Source organism: Cyclopterus lumpus, chromosome 15, assembly GCF_009769545.1.
Source record: "Cyclopterus lumpus isolate fCycLum1 chromosome 15, fCycLum1.pri, whole genome shotgun sequence".
Classification (NCBI taxonomy): domain Eukaryota; kingdom Metazoa; phylum Chordata; class Actinopteri; order Perciformes; family Cyclopteridae; genus Cyclopterus; species Cyclopterus lumpus.
In genome coordinates this window covers 11,302,256-11,319,074 of record NC_046980.1, presented here as the reverse complement: position 1 = coordinate 11,319,074, position 16,819 = coordinate 11,302,256, and the positions used below count along the sequence as shown (strand labels likewise).

At 42.6% G+C, this 16,819-nt stretch overlaps 1 protein-coding gene across 1 annotated transcript in view; it reads right to left on the bottom strand.

Moving 5' to 3' along the window:
- Positions 1-1,605: 1,605 nt before the first annotated feature.
- slc35f3b (solute carrier family 35 member F3b) overlaps positions 1,606-16,819 on the bottom strand; it is a 41,383-nt gene continuing 26,169 nt past the window's right edge. Inside the window, exons 3-8 of the mRNA XM_034552621.1 lie at positions 10,938-11,280; positions 7,983-8,202; positions 5,289-5,414; positions 4,609-4,801; positions 4,372-4,461; positions 1,606-3,910 (exon numbers count right to left, since the gene is read on the bottom strand). Coding sequence (XP_034408512.1) covers positions 3,669-3,910; positions 4,372-4,461; positions 4,609-4,801; positions 5,289-5,414; positions 7,983-8,202; positions 10,938-11,280 — 1,214 coding nt within the window. The 3' untranslated portion in view covers positions 1,606-3,668. The remainder of the gene's footprint in view (positions 3,911-4,371; positions 4,462-4,608; positions 4,802-5,288; positions 5,415-7,982; positions 8,203-10,937; positions 11,281-16,819) is intronic.

Sequence of the window (16,819 nt, the reverse complement as noted above, 5' to 3'; positions counted from 1 at the left end):
CCTCCCCTGCTGGGCTGGAGCTCTGTCAGCTATGTGGTTCCCATGTTCAGCTGTGCAGTCAACTGGGCCAGCAGTCCCAGCTACACAGCTTGCATGGCTGCCCTGTCTTACCTCATCCCGGCAGTGGTCATCCTCTTCTGCTACGTGAACATTGTCAAGGTGGCTCGTAGCCATGCCAGGAGAATTCACACATTGGAGGACTCTGTCCAGCGCAGCAGGAATCCAAGCTCTGCCGCCGCTCCCGGTGATTCCACTCACCAGCACTGCGGGAGCCTCCACAGCAGCCCCTCAACACTGATTTATCATGTGAGTGGACAGTTTGTGTCTGATGTCAGTAGAGAGGAGGGGGATTATATCAGCCCTTCTCTCCCTGAATCGACAACGGAGCAGAGTAGCCCTTCATTCAGGCGTTTGTTCTCCTTCCTGGCTCAGAGCGCCTCCCAGACACCGCTGCAGAACTCCCATAACCACCATGGATTGGTGCGTCTCTTTCTGGTCATCTTAGCCTTCTTCCTCTGCTGGACACCATATATTGGCGTGGCCCTGGTTCAGGCCACAGAAATTGCAATCTCGGGCCAATCCAGCCTCGTCCCCCCCTCTGCTGTTACCTTTTCGTACTGGCTGGTGTTGCTGAACTCTGACATCAATCCGCTGCTGTACGCTCTGCTGAGCAAACGTTTCCAGGGCGCTCTTCAGAGTCTGAAGCAAAAAATAAGGGCACGTCTGGGGAGTGTGGTGGGCAGGGAAGGGGTGGTCAGAGGAGGGGGAGATGACGGAAGGAGCAGTGACCCCTGCACTCTGACCACCACCCATCTGAGTCAACCCTCCAGCTCAGAGGGTTCAACCTGCGATGACTCCAAGTATTCCTCCTCCATTTTTACCATTAGCACTGGCTTCAAACATCACTCTACCTCCCCGTCCTTCTCAGTGTGGCAAGACGCCAGAGGTGAAGGAAGGGCGGACTGCCTGCAGGTCCCCTCGCAGCCACAAGATGGCAGCAGATTACCTTTCTCTGCTCTGACCAAGGAGCGCCAGGCCACTTTCTTCTATGGACAGATAACAGTCAGAGTAGAGCATGATGTTTGTTAGTTTTATACCTGCAGATGCTGTTGCAGCAACATTATTATAGGACTAAAAAAATATTGATTTAATTTGTTGGTATTTTCTCAGCCAATTGATTAATCATTTGGTTCAGATATTGTCATAGAAGACCAGCAAATATTCACATTTGAGAACCTAGAATCTTGATGTTTGGGGGCATTTTCAAAAAAGTCTTAAATGATTAATCAATTATGAAAATAGTTGCCTATTATAGTTATGTCAATCAACTAATTTAGTATTCAAGTAAAATGTTAAATATATTAAAAGATTATCAAAATTATCTGCAGATTAATTTCATGTTGATCAATCAAATTATTGTTTAATCTCTAGCAGAGAGCATTTGTTTCAACTTGTCATGTTGCCTGTGGCCATTTACAGTGATCTCACTGTAACACACAGTGCTTAGAAAACAAACCTGGATAGGGAAATGTATTGAAAAGAAATCTTTTATATATATTACATGTGATTACACTTGAAGACACCCAACAGTTGATCTAATAAACCCATCATTTCGTCACACTCTAAATATTTCCTCCTCAAATGTGATAATCCTATGTTGCATCTCAGTGTAAAAATCATTATTCCTTACAAAGGTTTACATTTATGTCTAGCAATAATTCCAGAGGAATACATTATTATAATTTGTCATAGATCATGACAATGGGAAACAGTGCTAATGTTTTCTATTGCAAAAGAAAGAAAAGGCAGTGAAGTGGACTTCATCCGCTCGTACAGTATGGGCATGCGCGTCCTGCAGATGTCTCTCACTGTCCTCTCGAGGTCAGCAACCAAACGCAAACACATATAAAAAGTTCTGTAAGATGAGTTAAGAGTTTGTTCCAAAAAAACTCAGTCAGATGAGTACAAGAAGGATAGTATTAAAGTGTCTCTGCAGCAGTCTGTGGTGTGTAAAAAACTGATGGCACGATCATGTGTGGTCGAGTGATGTTCATACATTCACAACAAGGCAGAGTTACCACAAGTAGCTTTGCAAGGCGTCGGCCTTTCTTCCATCGCAGGTTCATCTTGGTTGTTATCTTGCCTCAGAAAAGTGATTGATGGAAACCGATACATTAAGACAGTTTGTGACAACGAGCAGAGGCAGACAAATGGGAGTTAATCTCATGTGTTAGCACACCTCCTCTCAAGCCACAGTGAGACATCACTGTTTCTTTTCTTTTTTTTTCACCAGGAAAAAAAATATATATAAGTGATAATTGCTGCAGATTAGTTTGTGCATATACTGTATGTCTAGAAAGTTATACGTGATAACAATTCAAAGGGAGGCTCAGTGATGGCTATGGTCGATGTTCAAAGCTATAAAGGGGTAGTTCCACGTTTTCATGTCAGTCTGATAAGCTGTTAGTGTGTTTAGTCCATCCACAGATTTGTATACCTGACACATTAATTTTGAATATGGGCCAGTTAATAGTTTTGACAGCTTACGGACAGTTAAAAACACATTTTATATTATATTTAAATGACAATACATGTCCTGTTAATACATGTATTACCTATATTGCTTGGTTAATAAACTGTTTACTGCCGCTGTCTCAGCAACAGAAAATGTGTGGCTTTATGGATGGACTGGAAGCGCTCTCACGTTTTGCAAAACAAAATATCAACCATCTCATGCATTGAATACTTCTGCAATAGAGCTACTGGTTTTTAGATCTCTCCTGACTTAACTGTGAGCCTGAGCAATGGTTGTCAGCATCGACAGAGTGGGAGTTTAGCCCGAGGAAAGCACATAACTGCAGGAGGCCAATCAGTGTGGCCAAAAAGGACCTGACCTCTCAGGATGGACAGACCGAGAGGGGTTGCAAAAGCTTCTTCATCTCAGATTGATCCTCAGGTGTTCAGACAAGTCCCTTCACACCAAACAAGCCCATTGGGTCCACAGCTCCAGGACTTCCACGGTGTGATACACAGCTATGTACAGTGCGAAAGGCAGGTGTTTGTCATTAAGTTTACACCTGAGGGGTGCCACTGTGGGCCTCCCTTTTTGTTTTCAGGCATTTAGCATTTTAGGCATTCTTCTTTGGATCTTAAAGGTGTGTACTGTAAATGTGTACATGTTAAGGACAGCGAGTCCACATGGAGTTAGGCCTGCCTCCACAAAGGTTTTTTTTTTTTCTCAGAACTGAAAGATATCAGGCAAGTTGGCAAGTCTTCCCAGGCGCAAGGATGTAGTGAGTCCATGGAATGATTAAGAGTAAAAATAATACATGACGCAATCTTTATCATACCTGATGATCTTTTGGATAAGAAGGGTAACAATTATTATTGTCCATGTCCATGCACCAACTCTAATAACTTCTGTGTGGAATGGACACCAAATGAATGATACACAGTCGGTGTCTCCTGCATCTCCCTCTTTGACCGAAATGTTACTGATCAGTCTGAGATACTTTTTCCAGTCAGAGAGCTCCTCGAAAGAGAGGGCAGGTCAGCAGAGGGTCAAATGCCTCCGCATTGGCCTTACGAGGTGTTAATGTGTCTCCCTCCCTTCGTCTGTCTGTGTGTTAGGTACGTGTTATGTGTTTACATGGTAAAATGTCATGGAGTCAATGTGCAAATGTTGACATGGAGGTCCTGGCTCTCCCTCTCCAGTTGAGCCCTGTGGTGGCGCCGGCCTCTGCACTGCCCTCTGCTGGCTCGTCCCGCTTGCGCAGCTTTGTGCTGAGCTGGATGATGCACTGGTCCCAGTCCTCAGGTAACAGCAGCATGAGGAAACCCAGGCAAATGATGAACACAGCAATGAGGCGCACTGTGTTGAAGTTAATTTCACATGTGTAGAGGTCTACCACTGTCAAATAAAGATGATGCATTAGTATCAGCTTATGAAGGAATTTGTAAGTATTGTAACAGGAATTGATAGGATTAATATAAACAATCAATATAGAAAGGGAAAGGAGTGAAAGAAGTTTGTCACAGAAAATTATGCAATGAGAATTTTAAATGTATATTCTATTCATCAAATATAGATGATTACTTTAAAAAAATTAAAAAAAGAATTAATGTACACTTTTATTCTTCTCTGCATTTGACCCATCCTTAATTATTAAGGAGCAGTGGGCTGCAGTGAAGCGCCCAGGGAGCCGGGGGTTCAGTGTCTTGCTCAAGGACAATTCGACATGCAACTAACCGGGAGAGCGGGGATTGAACCGGGTACGGGACGACCACTCTCCCCACTGAGCTACAGCTATTAATTATTTAATGCTGCCGTATTTAAAAAGTTAGGTCTGGGAGGAAAGCCAAGGGACTTACTGGCATTTACAGGAACACTTAGGACGATGCCAAGGGAGATTAATGTTGGGTATGTTATCGCAATGCCAAAGTTCACCAAGACGTTGAAAGCTGTGGAAAGAAGCACAATTGGAGCAGCAGGCTACACAATGAGGGTGTGAAACCACAAAACCGGCAAAATGATATTCATTAGTTGCATAATCGTTGCGTTATCAGATTCAAGCACAACATTTCTTCACAGATCATCTTTTTCCATACCAAACAACAGGCCTGCAACCCCACAGAGGTAGGCCCAGGGGATGTCTGCGAGTGAGCCGATGTACTCCACATGTGTAAAATACAGGATGAGCGGCACAAAGCTGATGAAAACAAAGTTGGCGCTTCCAACGATGCTCAAAAAGAGTGCAGCCTCTCCAAATTTGGCACTGCCCAGGACCATCTTGAAGAGTACCTGAGGACAAATAGGGAGGAGAGTAATGAAAGCACAACATCTGCCCCCTTGAGGAGCAGAGGGATATTGCAGAGGGGTGCGTCTGCCAAGTACTTGCCATGTCCCTGGCACAAGGCCGCTGCTGTCTGTTTATCACATTAGGCAGCACAGACAGCAGGGCAGAGGACCAGAGCTCCGTCAAAATATAACGATGTGTCCCGTAACCTCCTTCATCAGGACATTGCAGCCCGAGGCCAGCAACCAAATGCTCACAAATCACATGCTTCTGTCGGCTCAGTTTTACATTTCATAATCTCTTCCTCTCTTCTTCCACCTGGTTACATAAGTAGAAGGGAGCTAATCCAGGATTTCTTACATAAGAAAAGACTATTCATAGATATGTTAAGCTGTTTTCTTTATATTCATTGTTTCACTGCAGATGAAGGTGTCACTACACGGGAGGTTTATGAGTAATGTTCTTTACAACTGATCAGATGCAAATAAATACCTTGTAGAGTGCAGACATCGAAGCAGAGGCTACCACCAAAGTAATACCGATGACTGAATGGCTGTGGAATCCATCAGCATAGGTCATCATTACAATCCCTGCTATGGCCAAGATAGCAGCTACTATCTGTAGAGAGAGAGAAAGAGAGAGAAAAGGAGGAACATCAGCGAATGACGGATGGACGACACGCTGCTCGCAGAGTGGCGATAAAGACGTGTGAACCTTTACTGCTGTGCAGGGACACAGCAGGCACACATGGCACATTGTTTGTCACCGCAGAAGCATCACGGGACGAGGCTTGTAATGATATAATTAATATGTGGGTTTTATTTTAGTCAGCAGACGTTTTCTCACATACAGCCAGACGCTTGCACACACTCAATGGTGGAATATTACAAAGTAGCTGAAGAACCGTACAATTTAGGTATTTATACCTTATTTGAGTATCTCCATATTAATGCTATACTTTATACTTAAACTCCACAGAGAGAAATACCATACTTTTTTTTTTTAAACATTACAAACTAATAAAATACAGTACATTGTAAAAGATTTAATGGTTCCCATGTTTGTTAGTTTTTTTGTATTTATTTAAGGTAATAACTAATATAATAATACTATATCAGTCACAGAGGGAGATATTCTGAAAAATCTGTACTTTTAGTTTTAATACTTTAAGTAAATTAAGCTGATAAGACTTTTGTACTTTCACTTTAGCATGATTTGAAATGCATAATGTTTACTTGTAATAGAGTATTTTTACTTAAGTAAAGGATCTGAGTACATCTTCCACCACTGTACAAACTCTCAAATGAAACCTCAGATTCATAACACAATTGTTTCCAACATCGCACTGGCAACTTCTACAATGTTGGCTCGATAGTCTGACATTGATTTTTGTTACACTGCCATCATGTTTACAAACCGAATAGCCCCCTCGATCCACCACTTTTCACACCCACTCCCACTCCCTGCAATCACAGATTCAAAATGCCACCGAACCATCTGCTTCATCCCGGTCTCAATAAGTCTCGGAAATTCTTCATTCACCTTGCAGAATTTGTTTTTGCTGAATCTTTGAATGCATGCGTGTCCGGCTGAAGAATAGCGAAAGGGACGTGCTGCAGTCCAGCTGAGTGGATTAGCTCTGCATTAAAGAGCTGTCGGGAAGATAAATGAGCCGTGTGCTTTTGCTTGGCCAAAGCTCTCGGCACCTTTTGGCAAAATGGCTGTTTCTACACTGCAGGCTGTCTGTCTGTCACGGCTTTACCTTCTGTCATCTATTCATTTTGACGGACTGATTGCTAACAAGGTCAGCACCCCTGCTGTGCAGGTGATTTAGTTTCTTTACGGTATTTGTTTCCGTACAATGTGAGGGTCAGAGGAGGTCACGGCACCTGCACTTTGAGTATCTTATGCGATGTGTTGTCGGCTGAACTCCCCTTTTACAACTGATAAATCCAAACGCATGTCGCACTCCAGCCACAGGGCTCTTCACTTAATTGCAGGACCTTCTAACCTGTCTATTCTGACTTTGCCTTCAAAATGACATGTTTTATTATGAACACAAATCCTTGAAACAACCCCGATCATCATGTTTAACAAGGACGATTTAGCATCCCTCGGCTTTCTCTCTCCCCTCCTTCACTTTCATGACAAACTCGTCCAAGATCCACTGCATTGCTGCAGACATCCAAACACTGCAATCCCCGCCACCAAGCAAGAGAGAGAGAGAGAGAGAGAGAGAGAGAGAGAGAGAGAGAGAGAGAAGCTGGGGGTGTGAAAGACATAGAAGCAGGATTATTACAGTATTTGTTTCTTACTGAGGCCTTTCATCGCATATAATGGGGGTGGGGAGTTGGGGCATGCACTAGGGAGAGATGGGTTGGTTGTGAGTGTGTGAAAGAAAACCGGGGGAAAGCCATTCTGCAGAATGCAGGACGGCTGCAGATATGAAAGCATCTGAGGAGTACAGTGGGAGGAGAGCGGGAGCTACCGCTATTCGCAAAGCTAAAGCCTCACTCCCCTCCTCCTCGCTCTTCATCTGGATCAAATCACTGACAAACAGACACACACCATTTGAATGACACAGTGATCACTGGAGGTAACATGCTTTCTACTCGACCGTGGATCTTTTGAGGATCTTTGACCCCTATGAGCAGATTTCTTTTGTGAACTGTCGAGCAAAAATAGAACACTTGACCATACGTGCTTAGAAGAAAAAGTGGACTTCTTTCTCTCAACCAAAAGCAAAGAGAGACACAGTAAGAAGCCCAAAGGCAAGTGAAGGTTATCTTGTGTTATCCAACGTAGCAAGCCTTTGCCTTAAAATATTGACTTTAGTCAGTTTGAGACTGTGGTGTTCAAGATAAAATGAGGATGATCAAACACCCAATGAAAGGTTAATCTCATTCCATGTTGTAGTTTTCCAAATCCAAAAGCTACATTGATAATTTGACTACAAAGCGTGGGCATAAGTGTAGCAAAATGTATTTCATGGGATTTGTGTACATTATTATTGTATATGCCCACGGGAAGTGAGTAGCCTGGAGGGTAAATCCTTGTTTTACTATCCACTTTCCTTTTGGGGACCTGTGCTTGACTCCGACTCGTCTTTAATTAAAGATGCAGTGGGGAACATTTTCTCTCAGAAAGTGAAAAAGCTGTTTCTCATACACAGGCAGATGTACTCACCCTGACCCCCATGAAGCGATCTCTAAGTACAATCCAGGATAGCAGGAAGACGAAGGCCTTGTTGCAACAGAAGAGCGCCGACACGTCTGTTGTGTTGATCTTCCTGAGGGCCTGCAGGTACAGGTAGTTGGTGAGGATCCACAGCAGGCCAAAAGGAGCTACCTTTGTGAAAAACACCTTGGGCGTGAGCCCGTCGTCCCCGAAAAACCTACTGCACTCCCTGCACAGAGACATGATGCAGAGCAGTGTCAGAATATGGACAAATGGGGTACAACTAATTTAAGAGTTAATCAATATTTAATAACACAAAACAGCTCTCTCTCCAATATGTTAATATATGATATACTTTTGCAAATGTTACATATGCTCAGTCTAACTAGACATATGTTGGAAGCAAAACTCTAACTGGTAAATAACAAACAGTCAGCATTATCTTGAAGAAGTGATTCAACCGCTCATATACTATTGATTTATTTCACTGGATATCGTCTCTAAATTTCAGCTGAAGTCTGAACCGGATTCCTATCTAGAACAGTGTGTAACCACACACAAGAAGCAGTATGTTTTCAAGTATGTGAAAAGGATGAATGCGTATATGTAATGTGAGAGAGGAACCAAATCAAAAGCGTCACACCGGTATCAAAATACTTGAAAGTGATCCTGTCGACTGTTGTTTTGAAATGTTCTGACTAAGTTGAAAAACGACATGCCCCTTCGTATAGGTAACGTTAATGTATTTTCATTGACTTTCATCATTTACTCTAAAAACTGCTGGCCCTGGAAAGTGATGAAGCAGCAATAAATAGCAGAGGAGTGACAGGTAGCACATTTGTAAGAGTCTTTGCTGTATACCGAGGAGCAGCACTGTTATGAATTAACTCCAGAGAGCTGAGTCAGCACTTCACACATTAAAGTCTATCACATTTCATTACATACACTGGATACGTGAGGATACACAACCTTTAGTTTGTGGTTTGTTTCTGCTGTACCCGTAATCTGCATTGATTTTTTGAAAGACAACTGTGCTGAGGAAGGTGTCGAGGAAGCTCATTTGAAACCATCTAGCTGCAGCTCATGAAGTCGACGTACACTTTAAAGACACTGCAGTTCAAATTGAAATATTTCAGATTAGCATGTCTGTCTCTGGTGGAAGACATTTGTATTAGGTTTCTTTGCTATTGAGCAAATTGAAATCGGCAATGACATGAAATATATTTAAGAAAAAGATCAGACAATATTTCACAATTGTATTTTGTTGGTCGTAACTCAGGTTGAATTTATTAGCTTTTTTCTGAGCTTATAACCACATCTTTTCAGTTTAGTGCACGCTCCAAGCCTGCACTATTATCATGCGGAAAAGCGAGCATGTGAGCCTTGAGGTCATATTGTATAAAGTGTCATGATGAGCATCTGCTTCTTATAGTGGAAATCCTCTCCACTCATATCAATGAGGAGAAACACCAGCTAACCTATGTCAGGTCTTTGCCACTACTTTGGTCTCCATTTTATTTAAAGAGACAGGACAGCTATTACAAATGTCAACTTTTGGTCTTCATTTCTCCCGCATTGTTTTCGAGATTCACCAGCAGGTGCAATTTGAATAAGCTACAAAGGGAAACAGTGTGCTTGATATATTCAGAGCACATCAGCTCGGTCGAGGAGTGTGAGCCCCAGATCCTTTTGTAAGCCCTCCAAGAGTAAGAGTGACATCACAGAAGTGCATTTGAAATACAGAGCCAATCACCCACCCTCCACACCTTTCGAATACTTCCACCTCTTTCGCTCTGTGCCAAAGTAGCACAGCGGGTTGCAGCGATAAGACTTTTTTCTCCTCTAAAGATCACGATGAATGGACTGTTTCAAGTGTGAAAGCTCTGCTAACACATTTAGGATTATATTTTTTCTGTTTTCTGCAGCAGCACAACTAAACATGGCACAGGAACCAGATATTCCCAAGAAAGTAAATAGTGGGCTGTGTTGGAAATGACATGTTAACAGGGAGTGATTGTACATAAATAACCAGGCAGCAAACATGGAAGGTAAACACCTCAGTTTATTCAGTGAGATCATCGATTATAAGAATGCTGTTAAGCAGCTGGCATGTCTTGTGGCCTCCTTTGAGGATCTTTGACCCCCATGTTTGGAAACAACGACATTCGCAACAAGTCTTTTCAATAATCTCCACAGGAAATGTCTGAGCATTTCAGCTGTATCTGTATAAAGACGACTAGTTAGACTATTTGTCATCAACTTTCCAGAAACATATTTCTAATGAGGGCATTGGATTCTGCTCTACTGAGGCTGTTGCTGATGGGAAAATGTCTTTCCTTTCTATAATGTGAAATTGTATGATAAAGGCAATGCGTCATCTGTGAGTTTTTTTATAGAAAACAATTCCTTTTTGACTGGTTCGCTTCACTTGCACAGTTGATTATTTCCAGTTAGTCATTTCTGTTGTAGCTGCAGAATAAATATGTGTGTGTTGTGTGTTTTTGGCTTTGCGAGGCCTTAACAATAAGAAAACACACTTTTAGCAATACAACTTTGTTTTAATTATGTACAGGGTTTTGCTGTGGATAAGAAGCAATGTTCAGTAGACCCCAATGTAATGCAGTTATGTCCCCCCTAATGATGATACTGTGATGCATTGTCAACTCAACATTGTTCAGGAAGTTCACATTCACTTGTTCCGTTGCATTTGATTCCTGTTAATCATAACCTAAATGTTGAGCTCCATATAAAATGTGTCTCTGGTTCAGTTTGTAGGGAATATGACGAAAAATAGATCTTTACTTCAAGTTTTGGAAAAAGTCAGCCATGCTTTTAATACATCAATCCCTGTTGTTTTTTTGCCCTAATTTATAGGTTGATTTGCTTTGTTTTGTATGCATCCATTTAAAGTGGTAGGTTAGTCATTTTTACTTGCTCGCTTGCATGCAGTGAGAGTCTTCTTACCTGAATCTCTGTCTGGGCGTCTGCCTCTCTGAACTCTTGCACAGATGGCCGATGTAGTAGAGGGGGAAGAAGAGGCAGTTCCAGGAGGTGGCGAACCAGGTGAGGGTGAAGGGGGCGTCAAACTGCTTGAAGGTCAGCTTGGCCAGCTGTGTGGACCCAGCCCAGGAGGAGCACACACATATCACCATGACGACCCCCCACAGGGCCTTCTGCACCTGTACGGTTGTTACTCGGATGCAGCAGTGGAGCTTCAGTTTGCTGGAGCCGGACTCCACTCCGGCCGTACCGCCAGCCGACTGTGGGTCTGTGGTGCCCACCACAGTCTCCCTGATGCGCTCTTCTCCTGTACATGAACACACACATGGTAGATTGACAGCTGAACACACTGATAGAGGCAGTTTGTTCTATCAGGAATATAGTTTTTACATTAGCATTCTACATAACGTATAATCATTCTTTGTTTGTCTCTTGCTGTAAATCTGTTGTTGGAGCCTATAGGAAACCCTTTTCTATCTGTGAATGACTTCAGGTCACTCATGTCTTGCCACCTTATTCCAGCTAAAGATAGCTTCTTTCACAGTTTAATTTGAACTTGAAGGTAATCAATCAGACATCTGAGTTAAAAATGTGGTGATCAAGTGTGACAGGCTGCAGCCAAATAGAGGACAAAAGAGGGCAGATCTGATATCCAATCCAAGGCGACCTCATCTCCACCTCGTGAGTTACAATGACGTGTGTGTGTGTGTGTGTGTGTGTGTGTGTGTGTCAGAGCCTAATAGCGTCCATACTTCTTCAATAATGTGTGAATTGAGGCAAAGTGTTGATGTGCTGTTTTCTGTCCCACTCACTGTGCGTCACAGTTGATTCACTTACCAAAGTCATGCTGTTAGCTCGAGTCATTGCACTTACTTATGGATACTGTGTTTATTATGTCCTCCAAACAACGATGGGACACAGAGACCCATCCCACTGTGGCCAAACGACTTCATGAAACAGTTTTGACGCAACACGTACCTTTGCTAATATGTTTTGCTGAGCTATCACGAGTCCATATAGCAACAAACACAAATACAACAACAACGTTTAGTAATAGGAAGAGTTCCTAGACATTGAGGTTGACAAAGAGGTTTTGGACCTCCTGTTGACTCGCCATTCTATGACTCCTTATGATATAATCAACATATCTGAGTAGTTTCTCATTTAGTCTATTTCAATTGATATAACTCACTAATACAATAATTTGAGTTTCTCGCCATATAATCTGGATGTTGATTATTCTGCCTGACCACAGCTCAGACCACCATCCTGTTGTCCAAGAGGAAAAAACGATTCTCTCGTCTCTCACACTGATTTGTGCTGAAATGCAGACATTAATCGTATCCATTCATTTATTATGCATATAGGTACACCTGTATATCTACATAGGTATGTCTGCATCATGACAACAATGTCTATTTATGTTGTTTAATTCATTCTGTATTCAATTGATCAGGTTTTATTCAGTGATATTCATCAACTGTTTGTTACCTATCTGTAGCAGTCCCTGTACATTTTTAGAAGAACTCCTGAGATTAGTATTTAATTGATTAAGTTTTCCCTATTTTTAAAAAAATTGGTGGCATCCTAAATTTAATCTTGTGTTAAATTATGTTAGTTAAACTAATGGGAGTACTACCACTATACTCATCTACGGATTTATAAATCTTAAACCAAACAAAGTCTACAGCTATACTTTCACCACAGAGAAGAAAACTGCAAACCACAACTTTTCAATCAGGGAAGTGAGAAGACCACACAGAAAACAACCTCATATCAGCTCTGTTTCATAACGGCTGTATGATGATATGCACCATGCGTCTTCTGTAGCTTCCAGCCTTCCAACCAGTTAAAACTGAGGGATCTCCCTAATGGTGCTTCTCGAAGGTAATGATGTGCCGCAGGGAGCCTTTTGCCGATTCATCTTCACTGTTGGCTGGAATACAGATCGCACTTCAAAAAGATGACATGAATCTAACGTAAGTTGGGGTCACACTAACGGTGAAAGTTGTCATATAAGCAACTTGCTACATATTTAACAGAAAAGCTGTATACATCACGTCCTGTATGACGAGTCATTCTTCCTGGAAGAGCTGCTTCTGACCTTGCCAGGTTGTCACAGATTAACATAACTGATGACTAACGCCCATGCTAATGCCCCGGCTTCCCCTGGCTCTCTGCAGAATGCATAACCAGAAATTCCTATTTCTGTTCATCTGCTGTGAAAATGTGATGCAATTAAGATGAAATTGTGCTGCATTATTTGGGTATCCTGAACAATGCCTCCTGCTCCTGAGTGGGGGGAAAGCAATTGACAGCTCTGATAGTCCTGTGGCAAATTTGGCAGCAATGAAAGATGATTCAAGATCATTGTGTGTTCTTGCAATAAATGATGAATCGGCAAAGATCAAAAAAAAGAGCCAGATGCACAAGGATGTCTGTCAAAGTCTTTGGCACATGGTGAGAATTAGGTTTCTCTATTCTGAGCTCAAAGCCTCTTTGTCTTGTTCTGAAGGTCATGTCTTGTTTACGCCGCCCAGTTTTTTTCCTTCCTGGGCCTCCGTCCCACGTCCCGTGGCCCTGGCCGCTGCTCCATACTGCAGCACAGTTTAATCTTCCAAATGCAGTGACGGGCCAAGCCAATCAGCCCCAGAGTGGCTCTGGGTCCCAGCCAAGCATTTCCAGCTCTGGCACATGTGAACACACTCAATGAAGTGTCATGACAACATTAAGGGTCCTGTCACACTTCAAATAAGCTCTTACCATAATACTCTGAAGATACTAGGTTACGCATTGTATTAAATGGAACATAGTAGCATACATTATTAATTAAAGCTTCTTTGATTTAATGCTGAGGCATCAATGTATATTCCTTTGTTCCCCAATGGCTTGATGGTAATGTATTTCATTCCTGAGCCCGACGGTGACTAATGACACTGTATCAACCTTGAAAGCCGATGGTAAACAATATGGAGCATTGCTGAATTCATCAGTGTGAGAGAGCTGGGTCAGTAGAGTGGCTGAGTGAGATGGAAAGGCTCCTCCACTAATGACATTTGAAGCCATGTACCAGGATTGAAACACCCAGAAGGAGTCTCCTTCTTTAACTGTTAAATGATTAACTGAAAACTCTTAACCTTATTGGTTTGTAATCAAATGTCAACTGTCAAGGTCAGACGTGACTGTGGTAAAAAGCAGGCACACGCAACCCTTTGGTTTGATGAAGTGTATTTGCTTTCATAATACCTAATAATTAATCTCAACCTTTTCACACAAAAACAGAATACGATAGATGTAATTGCAGATTATGGTGCCAACTAAAATGTTCAATTCAATACATGATGAAAGTATCTCCACTCATTCAACACAATCTATGTCCAAATGTGCTTAACTGAACCTAACAGCCATCTGCAAAATCACTGGAGACAGGAAGAAAGTGTTTGGCATCCTTGTAGGTCCAGCTTTGGATCCACTCTGACAGCTGCATAGATGTCTTCTCCTCCTCAAATGCTTCCATCCCAACCACTCAGCCTACAACAACATGGAATTCTGTGTGCACAGTTATAGGTGGTCTTAAGCAAGTGTTAAAAGAAAATGACTTAAAGCATTTATCAAAATAAAATGATAATATTTCAGTGCTGCTGGGACTTTATCACAGTGGATTGTCCAATACTTCTTTCCTTTTTAGATGGAAAATCCACTTGTTCTGTGTGACATTTCTTCACCTGTATGTAAATATGTTGACAAATCAGTCCATGTGCTAATAAAAGGCACAGTAAATCTATCTGTATTTGCTCATTTGTAAGTACCTTGAGCACTTCATAGGGAGAGGATTGACTATGCATGCTTCTTCCAGTGGGGTCGAAGTACTCCGATTGGTGTTTGGGGATTTATTATCTCCCATCTCAGTGCATGTTCCCATCCTTCCCTGCTTCCTGACCAGCCTCATTTCCACTCACGCTCTCCTCCCTCCCCGTGCAGACTCTGCAGTGCAGATCTCTCCTGCTGATAGCTGCAAATCCCAAACGTGCCAGCAGAGCACTGCCTGGCTGCCTTTTCTCACACTTCACAAAGCCTGGCCATGACAGGCTAAGAAAGTCCCTCTGTAGCTCCCTGAACGGGCCACTCTCTATTCTATCTACTTCCAGAGATCATAGCAGGCAGCACTGACGATAGCGTCAGGCGTGTGTTGGTTCGCCATACAGCTGTCGGGACTGCTTCTCTGGGACCTCAAGTTGGAGACACTGAGGTAAGAGAGGTTTGTCTGTTTGTCTGTGCGGCGACACCTCCGTGGGAGCCAGAGTGCTCTGCTGCGCTCTGCCTCAGTGATTCAAGAGGGTAAACAGATCAATCACCGATACACCCTTCAGAGGAACTCTTATCCTTGTCTTACTGTCTCTTGGGTCTCTGTTGCTGATGAATATGAATTGACTGGTGCAACTTACTCGTTCTGTCATGCTCATAATCAAACATTATACCATGCTGTACATAACATCAACCTTAAATGTACCTTTAGGTGTAATAATCTAGATAAAAAAAAAAAAAATGAAAGGGCTTCTTTGCATGAAGCATGTAGGATATAAATGCAAAATGCCCGTTGATATTTGGCTGTCACAAAATCAATCATTGCATCCGTACTCTTAATAAAAAGAAATCCTTCAATCCCATGTTTCCCAAAGCAGTTTGTCAGTTCCGACATGTTAAAGTCTGAGCCGCAATGTTTAAAAAGTACAATTTCTTGGTGTTTAAGCAAGCTATAAACTACAAATGTCACACGACAGAAAGATGGTAGTTGTATCATGTCAGCTCAGACAGACAGGCAGGAGACAGACAGGCAGCAGTCACTGTCTTTGTAGTCTCTTAGTCTGACAGACATTGGGAGTCTGTGATACTTGGCTGTGTCAGCTTGGTCAGGCCAAGCTGACAGTCAGAGGCCTTTCAACTCACCAGAGCAGGCTCATCTGACAAGACTGTCTCGCTCAATAATACAACAGAGAGTCAGGCCGCAAACACACCCTGCATCAACCAGCTGATAGGTGGGACCACATGGGCCGAGGGGACAAAGACCCAGGAGGGCAGACAAGGGCGGGACGACTGTTACTGATCCTACTCTCCTTAATTACCGACCGGTTTCTCCTTCAACCTTAGAGGACAAGGGAGCAACTTCTTTTACCGAGTTGCAAACTTGTTGTTTGTCACTGCCCTGACCTGCCCTGGTTCAACAGATACTCACGATACAGGTCAGGTTGCGGCCCTCCGATGACTCAGTGATACAACAAAACACTGGTGCAAGCAGGCCAGCGTGTGTCAGTGTGTGTGCATGCATTGTGTGTTGCAGCAGAGCAATAGTAATTACTCAAATGTGGCAGCGGGTACACTGCCAACAGTATATACCACAGTCCTGAAGCATCCCTCCCTCTATATTGCAGTCCGTTACAATCGTGACTGCAGCGTGATGGACCTGCAGTTTAACAGACTGGCAAGAGTCCCAACACTTTTCGGGACAAAATCAATATTTAAAAGATTGGCCACAGCGTCCCTGTTGAAGTAATGGATAGACAACCACCGCAGGTGTACACTCTGAGTGTCTGCACAAACAGCGGTTTTACTTCCTTCATGCACCACAAGGCCACTGATAACACAGGAACTCTATCTGCCTTACATAATACTGACTTTGGATTGATACGTTTTTTTAATTGCATCAACAGAAAAAAGTTTGTCCAACAAGATTTAGATGAAGTAATTTTTATTTTTTAAATTTAATTTAGCACATAACATTAATCCATCTACTCAGCAAAATCTCATTCAACACACACACACACACACAAATAAAAGCCCTGTCACAG